The 19,094-nt window shown below is 38.8% G+C and overlaps 1 protein-coding gene and 1 long non-coding RNA gene across 12 annotated transcripts in view; one reads left to right on the top strand and one right to left on the bottom strand.

Moving 5' to 3' along the window:
- The window catches only part of LOC135417865 (uncharacterized), a 64,551-nt gene extending 57,331 nt beyond the window's left edge, over positions 1-7,220 (top strand). Inside the window, exon 4 of the long non-coding RNA XR_010432252.1 lies at positions 206-7,220. This is a non-coding gene — a long non-coding RNA (uncharacterized LOC135417865). The remainder of the gene's footprint in view (positions 1-205) is intronic.
- The window catches only part of LDB3 (LIM domain binding 3), a 116,992-nt gene that overhangs the window by 48,201 nt on the left and 49,697 nt on the right, over positions 1-19,094 (bottom strand). For 8 of the 11 annotated variants that reach the window (XM_064662453.1, XM_064662452.1, XM_064662454.1 and 5 more), the window contains 2 exons: positions 14,963-15,369; positions 344-513 (listed from right to left, as the gene is read on the bottom strand). In XM_064662453.1, the coding sequence (XP_064518523.1) occupies positions 344-513; positions 14,963-15,369 (577 nt within the window). Of the gene's footprint in view, positions 1-343; positions 514-7,012; positions 7,217-10,413; positions 10,437-14,962; positions 15,370-19,094 lie in introns of all 11 variants that reach the window. The other 3 variants (XM_064662463.1, XM_064662457.1, XM_064662462.1) reach the window with 1 other exon arrangement.

The following is a 19,094-nucleotide window of genomic DNA, read 5'->3' as shown; positions in this document are numbered from 1 at the left end:
GACAGCTTTGTAAGTCTAGGCTTCTGGAGAACAAAAAATTGCACTGCAGAAATTTTATTTGTAAGTAGGAAGAACTATGGGGTCCCAAATGCTCTTTTACTATAGAGTCTGTTACAGTTTTATGGTGAGACCCCTGGCAGATCAAAGAATTTTCTTCACAAAGCATAAGGTGAGACTGTACACTTTGATTTCCTATTCTCTCTAGTTACATCCAGGATCTTGGACTGAAAACTACGAGTCTGGTCATGAGTATTCCTTCAGTACCAGTGGCCAATACCGGGGCGATACATAACGACAGGAATCTGCAATCAGGATGAGGAGGATGTTCTGTTATTCCACTTACTGTACTCTGTCCCAGTCATCTGGGCGAGGATGCGGAAGGACTTGGACTGCAGGTTGGCGGAGCGGCGGCTCCAGTCCTCGCTCTCATCCTCGGGCTTGTTCTGAGTTTTCAGCACAGCCTGATACACCGGGGAGGCACTGTCTACGTGAGGGTCTTTGAGAGGGAGGGTACTGCAATTCAGAAAGCGAAACCTTGTGAAACGGCACATGGTGGCTTTCCTCCCAACCCCTCTGGTCTCAGTTTATCACCCAGAGTAACAGCAATCCACATCATGGCTTTGAAATTACCACTTCTTAAAAAAATACGTTGATCAATTTTATGTTATGGCTTGTTCTATCTTTAGAATGGCCTGTTATCATCAAATCTGCACATTCAAAACAGCATGAAAATGCTTGGAAATATCTGTTTATGATTCCTCAGCCAAGGAAGCCACAAGTTTACAGTGGTTAGAATAACGTGTGGGGATAAAGGCGAGTATGCCAGGCAAAACCATTTATTTCTCTGAGAATTCCTGTCCCCTATTATTTCTTATAAAAATTACTTCATGTAGATACTGCTTTATGCTACTTCTTTAAATTACAGTGTTGGGCCAATGCGCTTTGAGATTGTACTTAGAAATAAAAACCATATTTCATTATAAAAATAATGTGGTAGGCTTTTATAGCTCTTTCTAGAGATGATTCTTTGTCAAACTGAATTAAACTTCCATCTGCCATAAGTCTAGATTCATTGTCTACTAAACCTGTGAAGCAAAGAAGTCTAGACGTACTCAAGACTTGCATACATATGCTGTATCTGAAATCTTTAGTAACAGAATGTATCTGAGTCTTACAACATGTCTACTCATCTTGCAAACTGATATGTCCAGGAGAAAACTTTCAATTGTGCACACCTAAAATCAAAGCTACAAAAGTCTGTAGCACAAGTGAAGTAACCTCTCTTTGATTTATGATGCAAGCTAGAAACAGGCTTAGTAACTTAATAGTGCCTTTTTTTCCCCCTGTGAAAATAACTTCTGCATAGCACACAGTTAAAATTAACTATTAACAGAGCTGCAGGAATATACACTGAGGGGATGATGTATGCTTGGAGTAACTTGGCTCCATGGCTTCTCTAAATACAAGGTCTATTTTTGAAGCAAGTGATTTATTGTAACAGCTTTAACTTGTTATTCCATAAAGAGCTTTGCAAGCAGCAAGCTCAACTTCAGGAAAACTGAGAAACGGTTCTGTTAAAAGTTAAGGGCCATTTGGTCCAACTAAGTCACTGCCATAAAGTTCCAGGAGCAGCCCCCTGCTATAAAAGTTTCTTCCTTGGTTCAGGCTCAAACTTAGTGTTCTCTAAGACACCATTGTGCAGAGAAAATCTACAGAGAAGCTGAGTCTGTGATTTGAAGACCTGAGAGAAATCATGAAAAAGCCAAGAACCATGTCTGACATCCTACACACAGCAATAACGTACACTGTGATGAAAAATATTACCAGGTAGTGCTTTAAATATCAGTATTTTCCAGCTGACACACTCCTCTTCATCAATACACGGTTTTGATGGATCTGGACATAATAGCATGGGACGTGTTCTTCAGGTCAGACCACAAGTGGCTCACAAACATGGTCAGTGTTTATATGGACCCAAAAGCACCCTGTCTCTCTAGGAGTTTTCAGGTTTTATTGAAGGAGTATTTATGTTCTTCATAACCCCCAATATATGCAAACTTATCACTTTCTTGAGGACCCAGCACAGCACAAACCTCAGTAAGTTTTTTTTTTGCATGTTTCAGCACAATCATCTATGTGATGGAGCACAGCTTGGAAAAAAGGTGAACTTAGAAAAAACCCTGACTCTTCAGTTTAAGCTCTGCCACAAAACATATAAGTTATGTAAAAAATGTTTCTCAGTGTGGAAGATGCCCTGTAGGAAGAAGCAGCATTTTCCAGCTCCTCTTTTAGCTTGTGTTTCCAGACCACTATCCTTACAATATCTAAACACTAGCAGGTACAGAAGGCATAATGTAGACTTGTTTATTTTGGGGAGGGTGTGCCATCAGTTGCTTGCACTAGTGTTGCTCCTAGTGGAAGATGGGAGAGCAGTAGTCTTCCTCTTCTGGCCCATCACATATGGCTGAAGGGTTTGCTGAGGCAGGGCAGAAAGTGTGGGAGCAGGAATGGTCTTTGCATGGAAAAGCTTCTCTGTAATACCAACAGTAAGTCAGCAACCCACTCGGGACTGTTCTGCTGCTGCCTCTGACACTTGGCTGTGCTGAAAAGTTCTGTCACTGTAAAGGGTCTTGTTAATGTTCCCCAAAAGATGACCCCAGAGGCATTTGAGGGTGCTGAGCACCCAGTACCTTGCCCTGTATGACTGCTATAGCTGACTGCCTGAGTTGGGCCAACAGTTAACTTTATATTCCCAGACTGACTTTTTAATCTTGCTGAAGCTTAAAAACCTGCTGTTTTTAGCAGTGTGATAGCACATTTCCCAGCTGCATACTGTTGCAAAGTGGATAATAAACCTTTGCTGACTTTGACCATAGACCACTGTGGCAAAGCACCATGCAAGTTACAGACAGTACAAATTCCTTTGACTAAATCCTCTTGCTGAAATGCTTTGTTCTTGTATTATGACCAATATACAAAAAAAGCAGTTTAAAGGTTTATGTATAATTATGCTATTAACTCAAGGTTAGTTAAAAAACTAGAGCCAAAGGCTGGACCACAAATTTCACAGTAGCAATGTGTGGCATTAACAGGACATATTAATATCCTTATGGTAGATGATTAAGGCAGGAAATGGAGCTTGGTGAATTAAACTTCCCTAGCAGAGTGAAACATGCTCATATAAATTGAACTAAATTAATGTAATACATTGGAATATTTCCAAATCTGCCTTTAATTCAACAGGCCTTTTTCTTTTTTTAAAATCATAATTACATTGTAGATGAGTAACTAGGACATATGAGCCACTCAGCATGGAAGTGCAAAATAGAGCGCATTGCTGATTAGGAGCATTTCATAAACCTAAATGTGACAGTTGATTCTTACAGACAGCCTAAAGATGCACATAACCACGTTAATACCTCTGTTATACCTCTTTGTAATTTAATTTCTTTCCATCTGGGTGTGGATGTGCAGAAATATTATTCATCTTTAAGCATATTACTCTAAATAGATGTTACTGAAAAAAAATTCTTCCCAAATGGGTTAGAGCTTTCGTGGGTTTTCACACTACCGCCTGAGGTATTTTAGTAGGAGTCAATAAGGAATGATACTCCTTTTTCACATCATCATACTAGTCACACATTATTGACATTAAAACAAACTTTAAAGACAGTCAAACTTCTTTGAGTAAGTAACAGTGGGATTATTATTTTTTGGACTCCATTATAAACTACAGTTTACCACATGAATGGTACCCTGGAGTCATTAACCAGGTTTAATTTAAATAGATAATGAGTAAAACTTAGGAACACTGCAGTGTTCTACCCCTGGTGTAGACATACCATGAAATATTGTGACTTCAGATATTAGACTGATTCCAGCTATTCAATAAAAGGGCTAAGAGGTAAAAATCCCCACAACCCAATAAAAAACCAAAAGTTCATGTAGACTGGTAAATATCTACCCAAGTTGACTTACTGTAGAGAATACATGAGACTTTAGTTTCTACCCAATCACATTATTGATTCTGCTACTTTAACTTTTCAGTTCTTAGTCTGGATAAAGATGTTGGATTTATGTCTACTTATGACTTGTGAATTTGGCTAAAACTGCATAACAGAATTTAGAAGAGGTTTGACAGAAATGTAATCAAAATGTACTAACCACGTGGTTTTACTGCAACCAACTCTTGCTTCTTGGTTTAACAAAATCAATTAAAACAAAAAACAACATAGAAAGAGAAGAAAAGATAAGAAGCCATGGCATTCAAAATTCTCTGCCTTTCAGTTCCAGTGTGATGTCTGAGTAACTGCAGTATGAATAATTCTGTGCTTTCCTTTGTGTTTTCCATGGTGGTCCAGTAAGTGTGGGTTATTTTCTAAGTGACAAGAGTCTGATTCTGATCTCACTAAGCTACAGCATCACTGATTTCAAATAGTGAAACTAGAAGATGAATTCTTCTCTTGAGCCTGTCTGTCCTTCATCACAGATAGAAGAGGTAAGCATGTTGCCAGGTACTGTCTGCCCTTTAGGTCTGCAGTCTGAGTGTGCTTACCATCTTACAGACATCTTGTGGCTTCAGGGCTGACCTCTAACGTGAAATGAAAAGCCAGAAGAAGAAAAATTAAGCACTGAGACTGAATTATATGCAGAGAATTGACACAAGATGAATCAGTACACAATGTGGTCTGCATTTATATGAAAAACTCCTCATACAAATACTTCTGCATTAAGCATAATCTTGTCTCAGACTTGACCAACTAAGCAAAGGAAAGAACATATCACTTTGCACTGCAAATTAAAGTTCAGAATATCATGGAAGCCAAAAGAACCTAAAGGTTTAATTGAATGAGTATCAGTCAATGGGTAGGCCATTGTTAGGGCAGCACAACCCTTGCTAGGTTGCTAGATATATAGATTAAAAATGTTGTGTTAATTGTAATAAAAAAACCTACAGAGAAAATTGGATAGTCACTAAGTGTTACAAATAAAAAAAAAAAAAAAGGCAAGAAAAGTTACAAGACAGGCTGTAGCTCTGAGCACAGTAGGAATAAAAACATTAGTTTCTCCCTGGGATCAGGCGAATGTTTGGCTTAGGAGTCACATTCCAAAATGAAGCAAAAGCTTAAATGGTAGCTGATATAGTTAATCTTAAAGAAAAATTGTTTTTTGCAACATTACATGGGAGAACATAGTCATGAAGTTGTCTGCAAAGAATAATGTTTAACTAGAACTGTCTAATAGAAAAGGATTAATGGAAATAACCATCTCATATCAAAAACACCCATGCAATAGGTGGCTTCCATGTTCAAAATGAGAAAAAAAAGTAAAAACTTTAGAACACAGTGATGTTTAACACACAATTTGCTGCTGGTGGTGTAATGACTCAACACTCCATAACAGTCTATTTTTTATCTATGTATCCATTCATTTGGTTATTTTAAAGATATATGTATATATCTTTTATATATATATATGTATGTATCTAATATAATTCATGACTATCTTTTAATTTATTATTCAAGCCTCTCTTATTATTGAGATTCTTTACTTCACAATTCTGTTAAAACAAATCCCTAATCTCCCTGGTTGCACTCTTTGGACTTCTCTCACTCTATCTGGGAATTTCCAGGAACAGCATTTTCCCCTCCCTGCAACACAGTGTGTCTTGATTTCTTCCACAGGTGGGAAAAGACAAGGCTGTTTTCCAGTCCAGTAGAGCCACTCCTGGTGACTGGAACTGCATTTGAGAGATTCTTTTCATGTGCTGCTTATAAAATGAAAAGGATCCACGTACTCAGCAGTGCAATTTTATAATCATCTGATCACTTAAATAAGCAATTTTTTTAAACGTTACCATTTGCATTTAGTAGAAAATTCCAATATATGATAAAATGTCTCATATAATCCATGCCTATGAAAGATGTGAACCATTATAAAGAACAGAGAATGAATGAACTTCTCTCTTTGTACTTGGCTAATTGGAAATATGAGTCTACTCAACACATGTGGAGATTCACTGAGTCATGGTCAAAACCAGCTAAAGGTATTGCTTGGGATCCATCATTAGGTAGAGCTGTGATGCAAAAAGTTAGTGGGAAAAAAAATATATATTAAAAAAAGAGAGAAAAATGGCCAGTAAAAGGGAGCAGAAGCAAATACATAATCCAGGTTCATTTTGAATAAGCCTGAAGCTAACATATTGAGAAGAAACTATGTTAAAGTGTGTTGCTGTACCTATGTTTGGTGTCACATGAAAAGAAAGCAAGTTCAATTTTGGGTAGAAAGACACCTGGCAAGAGAGAAACCTGGCTGCATTCATTGCATGTGTAATCTCAGTTAAGTTGTAACAGTTCTAGATAAGTTAATCAGATGGATTTCCAGAAACATGCATTGGTAAAAGCAGAGTTATTAAAGATCAGTGGCTTTTGCCATAGTCCAAAGGATATGTGTAAAACATATGTACTGTATGTAAACCAGGGAGAGGGAAAATACAGCAAAACACTCCATTCTGCAGAATAAACCAGTAGCCAGTACTAAATAAATATTTTGCATTCTTCACATATCAATAAAAATTCCACCCCCCTTTCCTGTTATTCCCAAGCTATGCATATAATACAGTGGTTATTACAAAGCATGGTCATCAGAAATGAAAAGCCATCCACTGTCATATACAGAGCACTAGATATATTTTTGTGTGGTTTACCAGTTCTAGGAGGAATACTAAAAGTGAAAAGTTAAATTAAAGTATCCCTGACCATGGCAGACTTTTGGAACTAGATGATCCTTAAGGTCCTTTCCAGCACAAACCATGCTACGGTTTTCTAGTTATCTATCCATTTAACTTGAAAACATGGAAGTGCTTTTAAACATTGTCTAGTATTGATATGTATTTTTATGTATGATATACCCCAATAAAAAGAGTCCAGGAAGAGCAACCATGTCATGCAGGCAGGGACTGTTACATGTACCATGCAGACAAAGAGCATTCCACACAAGGAAATGACCTTACCCAGCAAATTCTCCACCCTGGGCTTGTGCCTGGCCTGCAATTGCATCCATGATAGCATCCTGGGAATACATGCTGATCGGGGTGTTATACTGGGCGTGAATTATAGTAGCCTTGCCGCCAAGGCCCTTCACCTCAATGGGTTTGTGTGTAGACAGGGCAGAGTCCTTCAGGACATTGGGGTTGAAACGCTCCGTGAACTCCGGGCTGGGTTATGCAAGAGTGAGGTTCCACAGGGAAGGGAAGGGAAGAAAGGAGAGAGGCGTGAGAGTTAAGTGAGAGAAGCACCACTGGCAGAGGAGTGTGCATGTCTGTTCATGGCATCTCACCAGCAAAGCTTCCCATCGCAGAACAGGAGACAACACAAGTACCAAGTCACAGTTAAAAGCTGCCTGCCCCAATGGATGACATTTTTGTGCTGGCTCACAGATGTATAAAGAGGAAAACAAAGGTGAAATAGCTGTCACTGCATTAAAATATCATGACAAATCCCTAAGTATTTATGTGATACTAAAATTCTGCTGTTACATGCATATATACCTATAAGTGTACACAGACATACCCACAGGTATATGTGCATGCCCATGGGATATACATACATACTCCACTTTATCCACTGCATCCATTCATGCTTTCAGCATTCTGACAAAGCACTAGGAAATGCAGTCGGGTGAACAGATTTTTGGTCCTCTCTTATTTAGAAGGTTCCAGTACTTTCTGTCTGGATTATTAATCACAGTGAAATTTAGTTCTTGTGCCTTTTAATAATCTTCAAAGTTTTCCTCACGAAGACTAAATCTTCCCAAAATCTCTGTACAGCCAGCCCCAAGTGCTGCTACAGCATGATAAATGCTCAGTCGCAGACCAAAATATCCTACATTGCAACCAATGGGACAATTGCATTTGGAAGAGTAGCTGCCGCAGCTTCCATTTATGAGGAAGGACTTTTATTTGAGAGACTGAGCCCCAAGCAAGTTAGATAAAGCTCCCATTACATCAGAACAAGCCAGTTTAATGTCAGGCTGCAGCCAAAGAGCACCTGGCTTCCTTGTAGGGCCGAGTTGTACATTGTTGTAGCCCTAGAGCAAGGACTGAGCATTGCCCAGAGTTTCAAGGAGAAAGTTAACCCTCAGCTGTCAGACACTGAAGTAGCTGCTCTTCTCTAACCTATGGAAATCAGATGATTCTCTAGTCTGCTCTTCCTGTCCTGCCAGCAGCAGAGGGATGCCAGCAGAATAGATTCCATATGCTCACTAAACAGGACAAGTTTTTCTCTTTACACGCACAATAGTTTGCCTGTTTGCCATGGGTTAACCCCAGAGGGTTAAAACTGAACCCTCAATCCAGCATGGAGGAAAAAGTAAAATCAAGTAAAGCTGGCAGCCATCTGACTTAATCTTCCAGAGATCATCACAGGTGATGTGCCACCTCTGAACCCAGCCAGGGGATTCCACTATGTTTTCAGCCTTTTGTTTGGTGGGATGCCCTGACTGAAGACAGACAGAGAGATACACATATCATTCCAAATACTTGACAGAACATTGACAGCCACATGCTCAAGGAACAGAGACACATAAATGTACATGCTGCATCACAGCCACAGCTTTTAGATACACACGCCAACTTTTTAAGGGAGGGAACCAGGAAGCTGCATTATGCACTCAAAAAGTGAAAATCGTCTTTTTACAAAGACATTTTCACATTTAAAATATATCTCCATTAACTATTCATCAACGATGACAGTTTTATTATTACACTGACATCATCTGTTGAAGGGTGATGTGCAGGGACATGCAGGTTGCTACACTGAGCATGAACATGCCTTACTTCAACAACAAGATCTCTTTTCTTTGTAATACCCTAAATGATCACATGATAATTACAAACACACTGTAAGGTCCTCAAGATCTTGAATTTAGTATTCTCTTTCCTCCATGCTGTTGAGTATTGAAGAGATTCTAAACCCAAGATCTGAGAAGATTGTGTGAATGAAAGGACAGAGGTTAAATATGCCACCTTTAAAGAATAAAGTTCTAAGGAGTTGGTTTCCACAACTACAGAAATCAAAGCTAGTAATGTCAGAACAGCCTAAACTTCCCTAACAGTAGCAGCAGGAGTGATTTGGGTTTTCACTTGTGGTCTTTAAACAGTTTCAGTGATGTCTTTCAAGAAGTTTTAGTCACATTACATATACCAAGGCAAAACTTTAACTGATGTTAACAGGATTCCCATGAAACTAATAGAAAAAGGGACAGATTTTCAACTGCAGAGTTTTGTTCATAACTCTGGAGGTAGAGAGAAGATATTAGTGCTTGTGAGGGGTGTTGCTCTCTAGGACAAAGTGGCAGAGGTAAGGCTGCAGGAACAGCAGGAACACTGCTGCAAAATGAATGGGACCTTCTCCTAAGATAGAAAAGGATTGGAAAAATAAATGCCAAAGCAAGTAAGATTAAAACACCCCAATACTGTGACTTCTGCTTTCTAAGACAATTGTGTCAGAATAATTATCAATGTAAATTGGCTAGACTTTGTCACACCAAAGGAGTTCCAGCGTTTGCATGACATCACACCCACACCTCACTAAAATCAACTGAGAATGCCGGATTAGTGTAAGTTATGTGCATTAAATATTATCTGAACTTTTATGTATTCTACTGCTTCTAACCTTGTATTGTCAGTTTAAATTTCACATTTAACTATAAGAATTATTTATTTTATGCTGAATTTTACCCAGTCTCTAGAAATTTCTGGATAACATCCATTTCAGGGACAGAAAGTGAGAGTTTAGAGATAATCCTCTGCCCTTGGAAAACCAAAGATCAAAACTGAGGACTCTGTGAACTTTCTTAAATAAAGCAGATTGACCATATTTTCAAATAGTTATTTCCTGTTTGGGCAATACATTTACTAAGGTAAATGACTTTGTGGATTTTTTTCCATATCTGTATCTCATACCAACCTGAATTTGAATTTTAGCAGAGTGGGGCTTTGGAAATTAATTTTATGTCAAAGCTCAAAGTACATTGCTGATAATACACCAACAAAGGCTCAGATAATGCTCAAAGTCTGAAGGCATGAAGGCTACTGAAAGATTTAAGAGGACTTAAACCTGGCCTGTAGAAACAAATGCTTTTGAAAGCCTTCACAAGAACTGAGCAGGCTCAGCTGCCAACTCCATTCCCAGCGTTAGAGCCTCACCAAGTGCGTGGTGTGCTCAGGAGGGAGCACTGCTGGACACCAGAGGCAGCACATGATGCTGGCCAGACCAAGCAGATTTTTAGAAAAACACTTCCACTCGCAAGCAGACACAGCACGAGCACAGGGGATCATGCTACCCCAGGAAACACATCTTCACATACGTAGCATAAGACAAACATTTGGCACTATAGAGAAGTGATACTAACTTGGCAGCGGTGTTGGTTATGACCTAAAAGAAGAGAAAGAGAACAAACAACATCAACCACACAGAAAAAGTCAATAGTTTTTAGAGTGCAAAGGGCAGAACATACTTATGAAAGCTTGCTACAGGCTCTTTTCACACCATCTACAAATAAGAACAAAAAGTAAATGTATGCCTAAAAACCCCAACATGATTAAGAAAGGAAAAAATTTAGGGATTATATTTGATCCAGTAGGACTTAGTAGGGTACCATGGCATTTTGGCTGACCCTTGAACATGATTTTATTGCTGTACATCCCTAAAAGTACCACTACCAAAGTGTATGGGGGGAGGGAGCAGAGGGAATAAAAAAGGATTTGCAGAGTATATTCTCATCTGAAAATAGCATATGAGTGGTAGAAATTATATTTTTCCCCCTAGATACTAAATATTCAGGGATGAAGTCTGTTCTCCTCAGGCCACCTTCAGAGTTGGTTTTGCAAGACTGATTTTTTAGTCTTTTACATGCTGGAGAACGTCCAAAAAATACACTGGTAGATGTTTTAAATCTAAAACTAAGGAAAATGCCTTTGTATTTAACAAAGTATTGGCTTAAATCTGACTGTACTTACATTATGCCAACAGTGGTGTAAGCCAGTTAGCCTCAGAATAGTCATTCCTAATTTTATTCCATGTGAAATGAAGCAAGCTGTGCATTATGTGTTTTTTGGGATACGGATATCAGGATATTTTATTGGTCTGGTATGTATACAGTATGAGAAAACCACCTGTTCATGCTACATTTCTGCTTTGCTGCATAAACGAGTGACAGTGGCTTGCACAGTAATTCCAAGGCAGCACAAACCAGCTAAAGCTGGGAGTGCTGAACAGTGTGCTCACACTGGACTGTGGTGTATTTGCTAATAACAAATAGCAGTAATGGGCTAGGGTGTTTGTTTTAACTTAGTTTTTCTGAAAGCTTAAAATACCCACATTTTGCTCTTTTCTTGGTTGAAGACTAATCCATTTTATTTTGTGCAAAATAAAGAGGAAGGGATCCAGGATCAGTTAATAAACTTTTCTTCTTACTTAGCTGCACAGAATGCTGGTGACAGAACCAGACACTGAACCTTCCAACTTGCTGCTGTGACATTTCTGTATCTGGGACCGATAGAAAATACTGGACAGCAAAGTTATGCTGACATCTCAAGTAGATTTGTCTCCTTCTGCTTTTGCCTGGCAGAATTTTTGACATTACTGCTTCTTTCTACATACAGTCCTTTTGCCCTGGCTCATCCAACAGCCTTTCTCATGATCAAAACCACTCTAATGAGCCAAGCTGTAGTAAAGGCTTTGCATTTCTGCATTTTCACTGTAAAACAATATCACAGATCACCCTCTGCAGCTACTGGTCAGACTCTCAGATAAAAATCCTACATTGAGCCAAATGTATCAGTTTGTTACAGGAACTGGTAGAGATATATTAGGAACAAGCTGCAGCCTGTAAGCACATTAGTGATCCTATATCCATTTTAGGTTTATGCAGGACAGCTGGAATCATTTAGAAAGAAACAATGTAATAGTATCATTTTCTGACTAATCCAGGCCTCTACCTTACATATAAAACAATATTTTAAAGGCAGAACAACCATCCCTAAAATACAACTTAATTAGAGGAATCTGTTTGCATATAAAAATGTTAAAAGATAAAAATCATTATGTGCACACATTAAGAAAAGCTCAGTCAAGATTTTGAGATGCAAAGAGGCTACTACAGCTTCCTTCAGAAAGAATAAAGCTTTGCTTCTACTTATGTTTCATATGTGATGAGAAAATTCCCCCCAGTTCAGAGCCACACATTACTTTAGTTTGATTCTAAATATGGACATGCATGAAACACCCAAGTTGCTGCTCACAGAGGTCACAGGGTAAGAAGCCAGTAACCCAAATCACCTGGCATGCACTTGTGGGACAGGTATTTACTGCCCTTGAGCTACAATGTGAAAAGTAACTCACACTGGAATGAAAAAGATCCACATGTTACAAACTATGACTCACTCTTCATATTTATTAATACTCTCCAGAGCTTCCAGCACATCACAGCACACTCTTAACAGGCCACCAATTTTTACCCTGGGTCAAGGTGATAAAGGTTTAATGTAAATTGTATCAGAGAGACAGGTGCTTTGCTATTCTTCACAGATCAAGGAAATAATTTTAAAATTAATTTTAGTTCCTTGATAGAATTTTCCAGTGGATTTAGCTAAACCTCTAGTAGCAATTCACACAAGTTTAAATCATTTAGTGAAAAGGACATGGTATTGAAATATGAAATATACCTAAGATCAGCCCCCACACCTGAATTTTTCTAACAACTTTTGCCATACTAAGCACAAGTTCATGAATTCACAATGAATTCACAGTTGGAGCACCATGACATCACAGTCTTTACACAGCATCTCATGTTTTACTATACAATAAGAATGTCCCCAACAAAGTCAAGAGCTGATCTTGCAGAGCTCACAGTCCTTTCCCTGTGCATTCTGTCCCAAATATCCACGATGAGATTGAGATTATCATGGATAATACCAAGTCCCAAGGTAGTTACAGGTTCTGTGTGTTATTCTCCAGAGAGCAGAAAGAGAGATGCCTCTCAGTTCATGGGTAACAGTCAAGTGGGAGTGGGAATGACAGCATTCTGGAGCTCTGAATTTTCTCTGCAAGTAAACAGAGATCTCAGAAGAGTTACCTGAGAAGACACATTATTTAGTGCCTCAGGGCACTTTCATCTTTTCAGAATGTTCCTGGGCTGCAGAATAAAGCTGATTTTTAAAACTTTCTTATTTGCTTATCAGTGCTACAGATATTACAGGCAGATGGACAGAAACTCTCCAAAATTGTGTTCAAACTAAAAAAAATAAAAATCTCAGATGGTTGTTCTAAGGTAGAACTTTGCTTTGTAATTCAGGGCACTGCCACAGGCATGCACTAAAATGTTCACATATAAAGGGGACATAAAACACAAAAAAGCAGCAGAGTGAAGACAGGGAAGTGTTTTCTGCAGGTACATCTTTTTTTGCACCCCACTAATCACTGTGATATCATGTAGCCCTATTGCAATGCCCTCTGGCATGAAAAGAAAGGCTCACATAGACTTTGATGAGTGATGGATGCAGCTGTGTTGTAATTCTGATAACTAACAGTCACAATGCTGAGCTATCCAAAATACAGCCACTTTACCATCACCCTTGCAGATGTTAAGGAGGGTTGTGAAGATAATGGGAAAAAGATAGTGAGATATACTCCCAGGAAACTCTGCATACTGAAAAAAAGACAAGGATTAGTATTCTTCAAGAAAATTATAAATTAAGAGAGAAGCATTCTGAGGTTTATTTTGCTGATTTTGTTAACTGAAATAATTTTCTTCTAAACAGTAACTGCTTTTCTTAATTATCCAGTATGAGAAGGGAGGATAAGATTTTTGCAGATAACTTAATTAGGATTGTTAATGCCGAGTCCTCAAGAGAGTTACAATGAATCATATAAACTGCCTGAATCATCTAGAACACGTATTTATGCTCTTTTATAAGGATAAAATATCCTTAGTTTGCTACAACTTAAAACCCCTTGGTTTTCTCTTGCAAAGAGCTCCTGCAAAGAGATATAAAGTACTTGAAGATATGCATTTGCTATCAGACCTCAGTGGACTGTCTAAATTTTCTGTTTTTCCTTATATAGCCAAGTCCCTAGTGTCAAAAGTACACTTTTCCCCATATTCATAATAAGAAATTCATCTTCGTTAAAAAAAAATCCAAAACACAAATAAACTAAAAAATTACATTTGTTTGCCAATTAATACACGAAGGCAGGAAAATTAGGAAAACCTGTTTCTCATTGCTCTTTCTCATGTACTGTAGTCCAAGGTCCTCATTTTACAAACCTTCTAACAAAACAGTTGATCTGCAACAGAGTAATATGTGAAACCTTGGACAGCATGGGGTCAAACTACCTGGAGATCATTCATTGTGCACATACAAGTTAACAGCAAAGCTAATGGATGCAAGACAGACAACGCCTAAACCAGATAATGTCCAAAATACTGCAATTTTGACTCATTTTGCATAGAAAAGCCAATACATTAAGGCAGGAATTACAGCAGGACATTCCAGTAGCCGAGATTTGCTGGTCCAAGCCATTTGTCTTTAGCAAAGTACCAAAGATCAGACCCGGTTGACAGCAGCTGCTCTAAGGGCCAACAGCAATACTTGGTTCTGTGAGACTGCAGGCATCAGTAAAAACTGCTGAGTGCCAGAACTCTGAGATGATCACAGTCACTTCAGTCCTAGTGTTCCTCCTCATGCTCTGGTGACTATTGCCAACCCATCTTCAGGTACCAAAGAACAAGACTTATCCTGTGATGATAATGTGGATATATCTTGGGGGCTACTGGAAAATTTAATGATTGTTCCACACCTTAATCATGATTACCAGATAAAAGCACAATAGGGTAGGTACTATTACACTCATTTTTCAGCAAATTCATTACTTATTGAAATATTAAATACGTTACCTACCCTCTAGGAAGTCCACCTTCCGAAGCCCTTCGGTTGAGACTTAATTTATGCATCTCAGCCATTTCCCTGAGAGTCTCTGCTGAGTAAAGGCCAATGGGGTTGTTATACTGCCTTGCAGGGCTCAGCTGGTGTGCAGGGCTATTGCCACCAGCCAGCACGGGGCTTGGCTTGGAACCTAGGGTGCTCTTTGCAGGTGAAATGTCAGGAGTCACAGACTGAGAGGACATGGAAGATCTAACTGTGGTAGTCTTTAAGTAGGAAGAACTATTTGAAAAGCTGATCTCTTGCTGGTTGAGGTAGCCTGAAAACGTTCCATTGGTTGCTAAACCACTACCCACAGGCCCAGTCGCCGTGTTAGTTAGAGGGCTGAAGGTTGTTCTGTTGCCATTGATTTCCCAAGCAGGCTCCTGTAGTAGCAAACATGCAGGCCAAGAAAAGAAAAAAAAGAAAAGAGCAATCATAGAACACATGCAAAAATAACATCTGCAATTACTGCTTTAAACAAATTGATAAACTTGCAATAAATAGGTTGGGGCCAAAGCATTCAAACTTTCGGGGAAGATTTTCAACAACGAAATGCATTGTCTCCAAATAAGGGAAGCAAAACATACTCAGGCGTTTTTTACTGGGTTTTAGTTGAAATCAACAAATAAAGCTTAACATTAAAAGAGCATTTGCTACCAGTCAACCTCACAGCAATAATTTTATATAAACACAATGCTGCCCATTAATTTTTAGTATATTTAAAAACCTTCAAAAAACATCTTGAGGTCAGAATCATTTTAGATAATATATAAACATAAAAGTCAATGCCATTATTAGAAATACATAATGATTCTAAACCACACCATTTTCCATTTTCTACTTTCCATGAGTGCACTGTGAGTTATGGAAGCTCACACATGGCACTGCTTTCCTGGGCTCTGGTTCATGCTAATTAGGCCATGCAGCAGGGTTAGCAAATGGACCAACACAATTTGAGGACAGGCACTGCTCCACAGAGAAGATGTTTCTATGGATCATTCCTGCATAATTTACACTTGAGGGAATGTGTGCATGACTACATTGATGATGTGTGCATGATCCCACTGTCATGTCCCAGATAATATTCCTAACTAGGACACCAGGGTGCAAGTCACAGGAATCTCTCCTGCAATAGCTATACCCATAGAAGTCTGTGCTGGTGCTCAAACTGGAAACAACCTAGAAAATAATCATCCTGGAAAAACACAGTCCTACACTTCAGTTTCATAAATGATTCACTATTAATGCAACTTAGTTAAACCAAAATAAAGGTGATATTAAAAAAAGAAAAATAGTGCTTTATCAGCAACACAATGCAGGTGATAAGTTGTCATGTGAGTTCTGAGGCATGTTCATGTAAAACTTCTGTGCTTTTGTTGCCTAGAAACACCTTATCACTGCTTCAGACTCCTTCTGGTGCAACACCTGGGCCTGAAGGGTACTCAGCACCTTGTGGGAAGCACAGAGCACCAGTAGGGTTAAATTGCCTCCTCTCCTTCCAACCACTGGCAGCATGTAGTGACCACAGCTCTATACTTTCTGGAAGCCAGTCAACCTGAAATAAGGACAATTTTATTACAGAAAAATAGGAAATTCTCTTTCGGGTGGGCATTTTATACCTTTACTCTCGATTTTGCTATTCTTTCACTTCTAAAGGCTTGGTGACAGGCATATGAATAGCTAGATTCTGATGCTGATTATCTTTAACATCTCTTTAATGTTTGCCATTTTAGCACCCTGAATGCCAGAACTCATTAGCACCTTCTAAAAGAATGACTTACATAGTTTCAAAAGCTGTTCTATTCCTTACTTCTGTTTGTCTGTAATTATGTTCTTTGCATTAAAAAAAAAAAAGTCTACAGCTGAGCTATCCAATGAACTATTTGAATGCTTTGCAATTTGCAGATTTTTCTAGAGTTGGGATATTCTAGGTTATTGCAATAGCTCCTGGCTCCAGCCTGACTTGGGCTCCACTGCTTCTGTGACAGGAAAAGGATCACTTCAGCCTCTCTCTCTGGACCTGGACATGCTGCAGCCATAGGCAGGATCCAGATACTCACAGTTAAGAGGACCAGCAGGAATGCTGCCTGCTGCAGTCCAGCTCAGGGGAGGGGACAGGCAGGGGACACTATGCTGAAGAGGGAATGGAGCCACAATCTGGCCTCAGTGAAAGCCAGTTCAAGAGCAGGTGGTGGCCTGCAGTGACATTTTGCCTCATTTGGGCTCAATGACCATCTTTAACATCTTACACTCATCTTCCCCACAGCCTTGCATGAAACACAGGCCTGAGAATAATCTGCCCTCTGATCTTGTACTTTTGCCACTATCAGTTATCATTAATGTAATTTACTAATTTTGATACTAAGGTTCACTAGAAAAATAAATATTTATGTTGTCCTCTTGGATTTTTCTATGGGAGTATACATTTGAAAAAAAATCAAGATAACATGGCCTGATTAATTAAAATTTATTGGAAAAAAACACCCTAAAGGTCTAAGGATATAATTAATCATAACATTAAACACATTTAAGATATTTTGATTCAAAAAAGTAAGACAGATAAAATGAACTGAGATAATTTTTCTTGGTTATAAACAGGAAGAGATTTTAGCTGGCATTAATAGCTGCCTGAGGCTGTAGGAACAGATAATCCTAAAAGCATTTTTCAGACTATGCCTTTTTAAATAACTACATTTGAAATACATACTTTGGTCACTATAAACTGACACTAAAAACAGCAAACAGCCTCCCTCTCAGTGGCTTATTGCAAGCTTTGAGATATCATTAAATAAACAGAAAACAGAGGTTGTCTATAAAAATGTGTTGAAAAAGAAGCACAAGTGCACAAGGCCTGGCCTCTTTCAAAAATTAAGTCATCACTTGTGCAAATGAGTTTTACATGCCAGCAGAGAGACACAAAACAATTATTAAACAGAAAATAAGTATAGAGGCAAGAGAGAAGAAAAAGGATATGCCAGTTATATTTGTTTGTTACCCTGAAAACTCTGTGGCTCTTTGTTAACTATGGGTTTCCTTTTTAAACCCCAAAATAAAAAGGACATGCAAGGAGAGCTGATAAAAAAGTATCAGTTTCAACTGTTAATGAGAGAAATGTCAGATTTTTTTTAATCCTAATGCATTTTCAAAGTTTTTGTGTTACTGGACAGTAACAGTAGGCAAAGGGAAAATTATAGGATAGCCATAAAAAATGATGGTTGATAGTTTTGCTCACCTTTATGATGTGGATGGAATTTTGGTTTCACTCCTCAAACAATTACTAGCTGGAATACCAGCCTGATGGGAACTCAACACTAGAATTCCTAAGAACCCAGCAGTGCCAGGTTTGCATTCTCCATTTTGAGGAAGTGCATCAGAGAGCAGCTGTAAAACTTCTTCTAAGGAATTACTGCCCAATCATCAGCATATTTAGTTCTTTCCTTTTGTGTTTGACAAAGAATCCCTCATTCAGCTGATTCCTGGTAGGGTATTTTTGAAATTTTTCCCCCCTGTCCAATGGCAAAACCAGATCAATGCAGCATTTCTGAAACCATTTCTGTCTGTGAGGGGCAAATTTCTAATAGTGAGCAGCAGCACAGCGTTGGGCATTGCATCACATGGAATGCAGCCAACAGTAACAAACGTTCCCTGTTTCCTGTCTCTCATCCCGTCCTGTTTCAGTTTCCGTGTCTGGAAAAGCAAGCTGACATTTCCAGCTCCGGGAGTCTGATGCTACCCCTGCAGCCGACCAGAAGAGGAGGCTCTGACACTGAGCAATGGGCTTCCCTCGAGAAAGATGCCGGGATCGGGCAGTGATCCCTCACCACAAGAGGAAAACTGCGCTTTAATTTCCCAGCGTCATGTCAGCGAATGAGCTTAAACCTGATAAATGTAGAGGAGTTTCATTCTGAAATGTTATTATTATATTTCTTTTTATAAACATCCAGTTTCTGTGAAAGGCAAAAACTCCTTATTAGGGATCAGAGAAGCAAGAAACAAATTTATATTGGAAGACATGATACCAAGTTTTGCAGATCCTCTTCCTTTGACAGCTCATTCTCTATTTATCTATGGCTATGACTCGACATTCTTACTCACCTTTTGCACTTCT

This window comes from Pseudopipra pipra, chromosome 8 (genome assembly GCF_036250125.1).
Source record: "Pseudopipra pipra isolate bDixPip1 chromosome 8, bDixPip1.hap1, whole genome shotgun sequence".
Lineage (NCBI taxonomy): Eukaryota > Metazoa > Chordata > Aves > Passeriformes > Pipridae > Pseudopipra > Pseudopipra pipra.
This window is presented reverse-complemented; position numbering and strand designations above follow the sequence as displayed.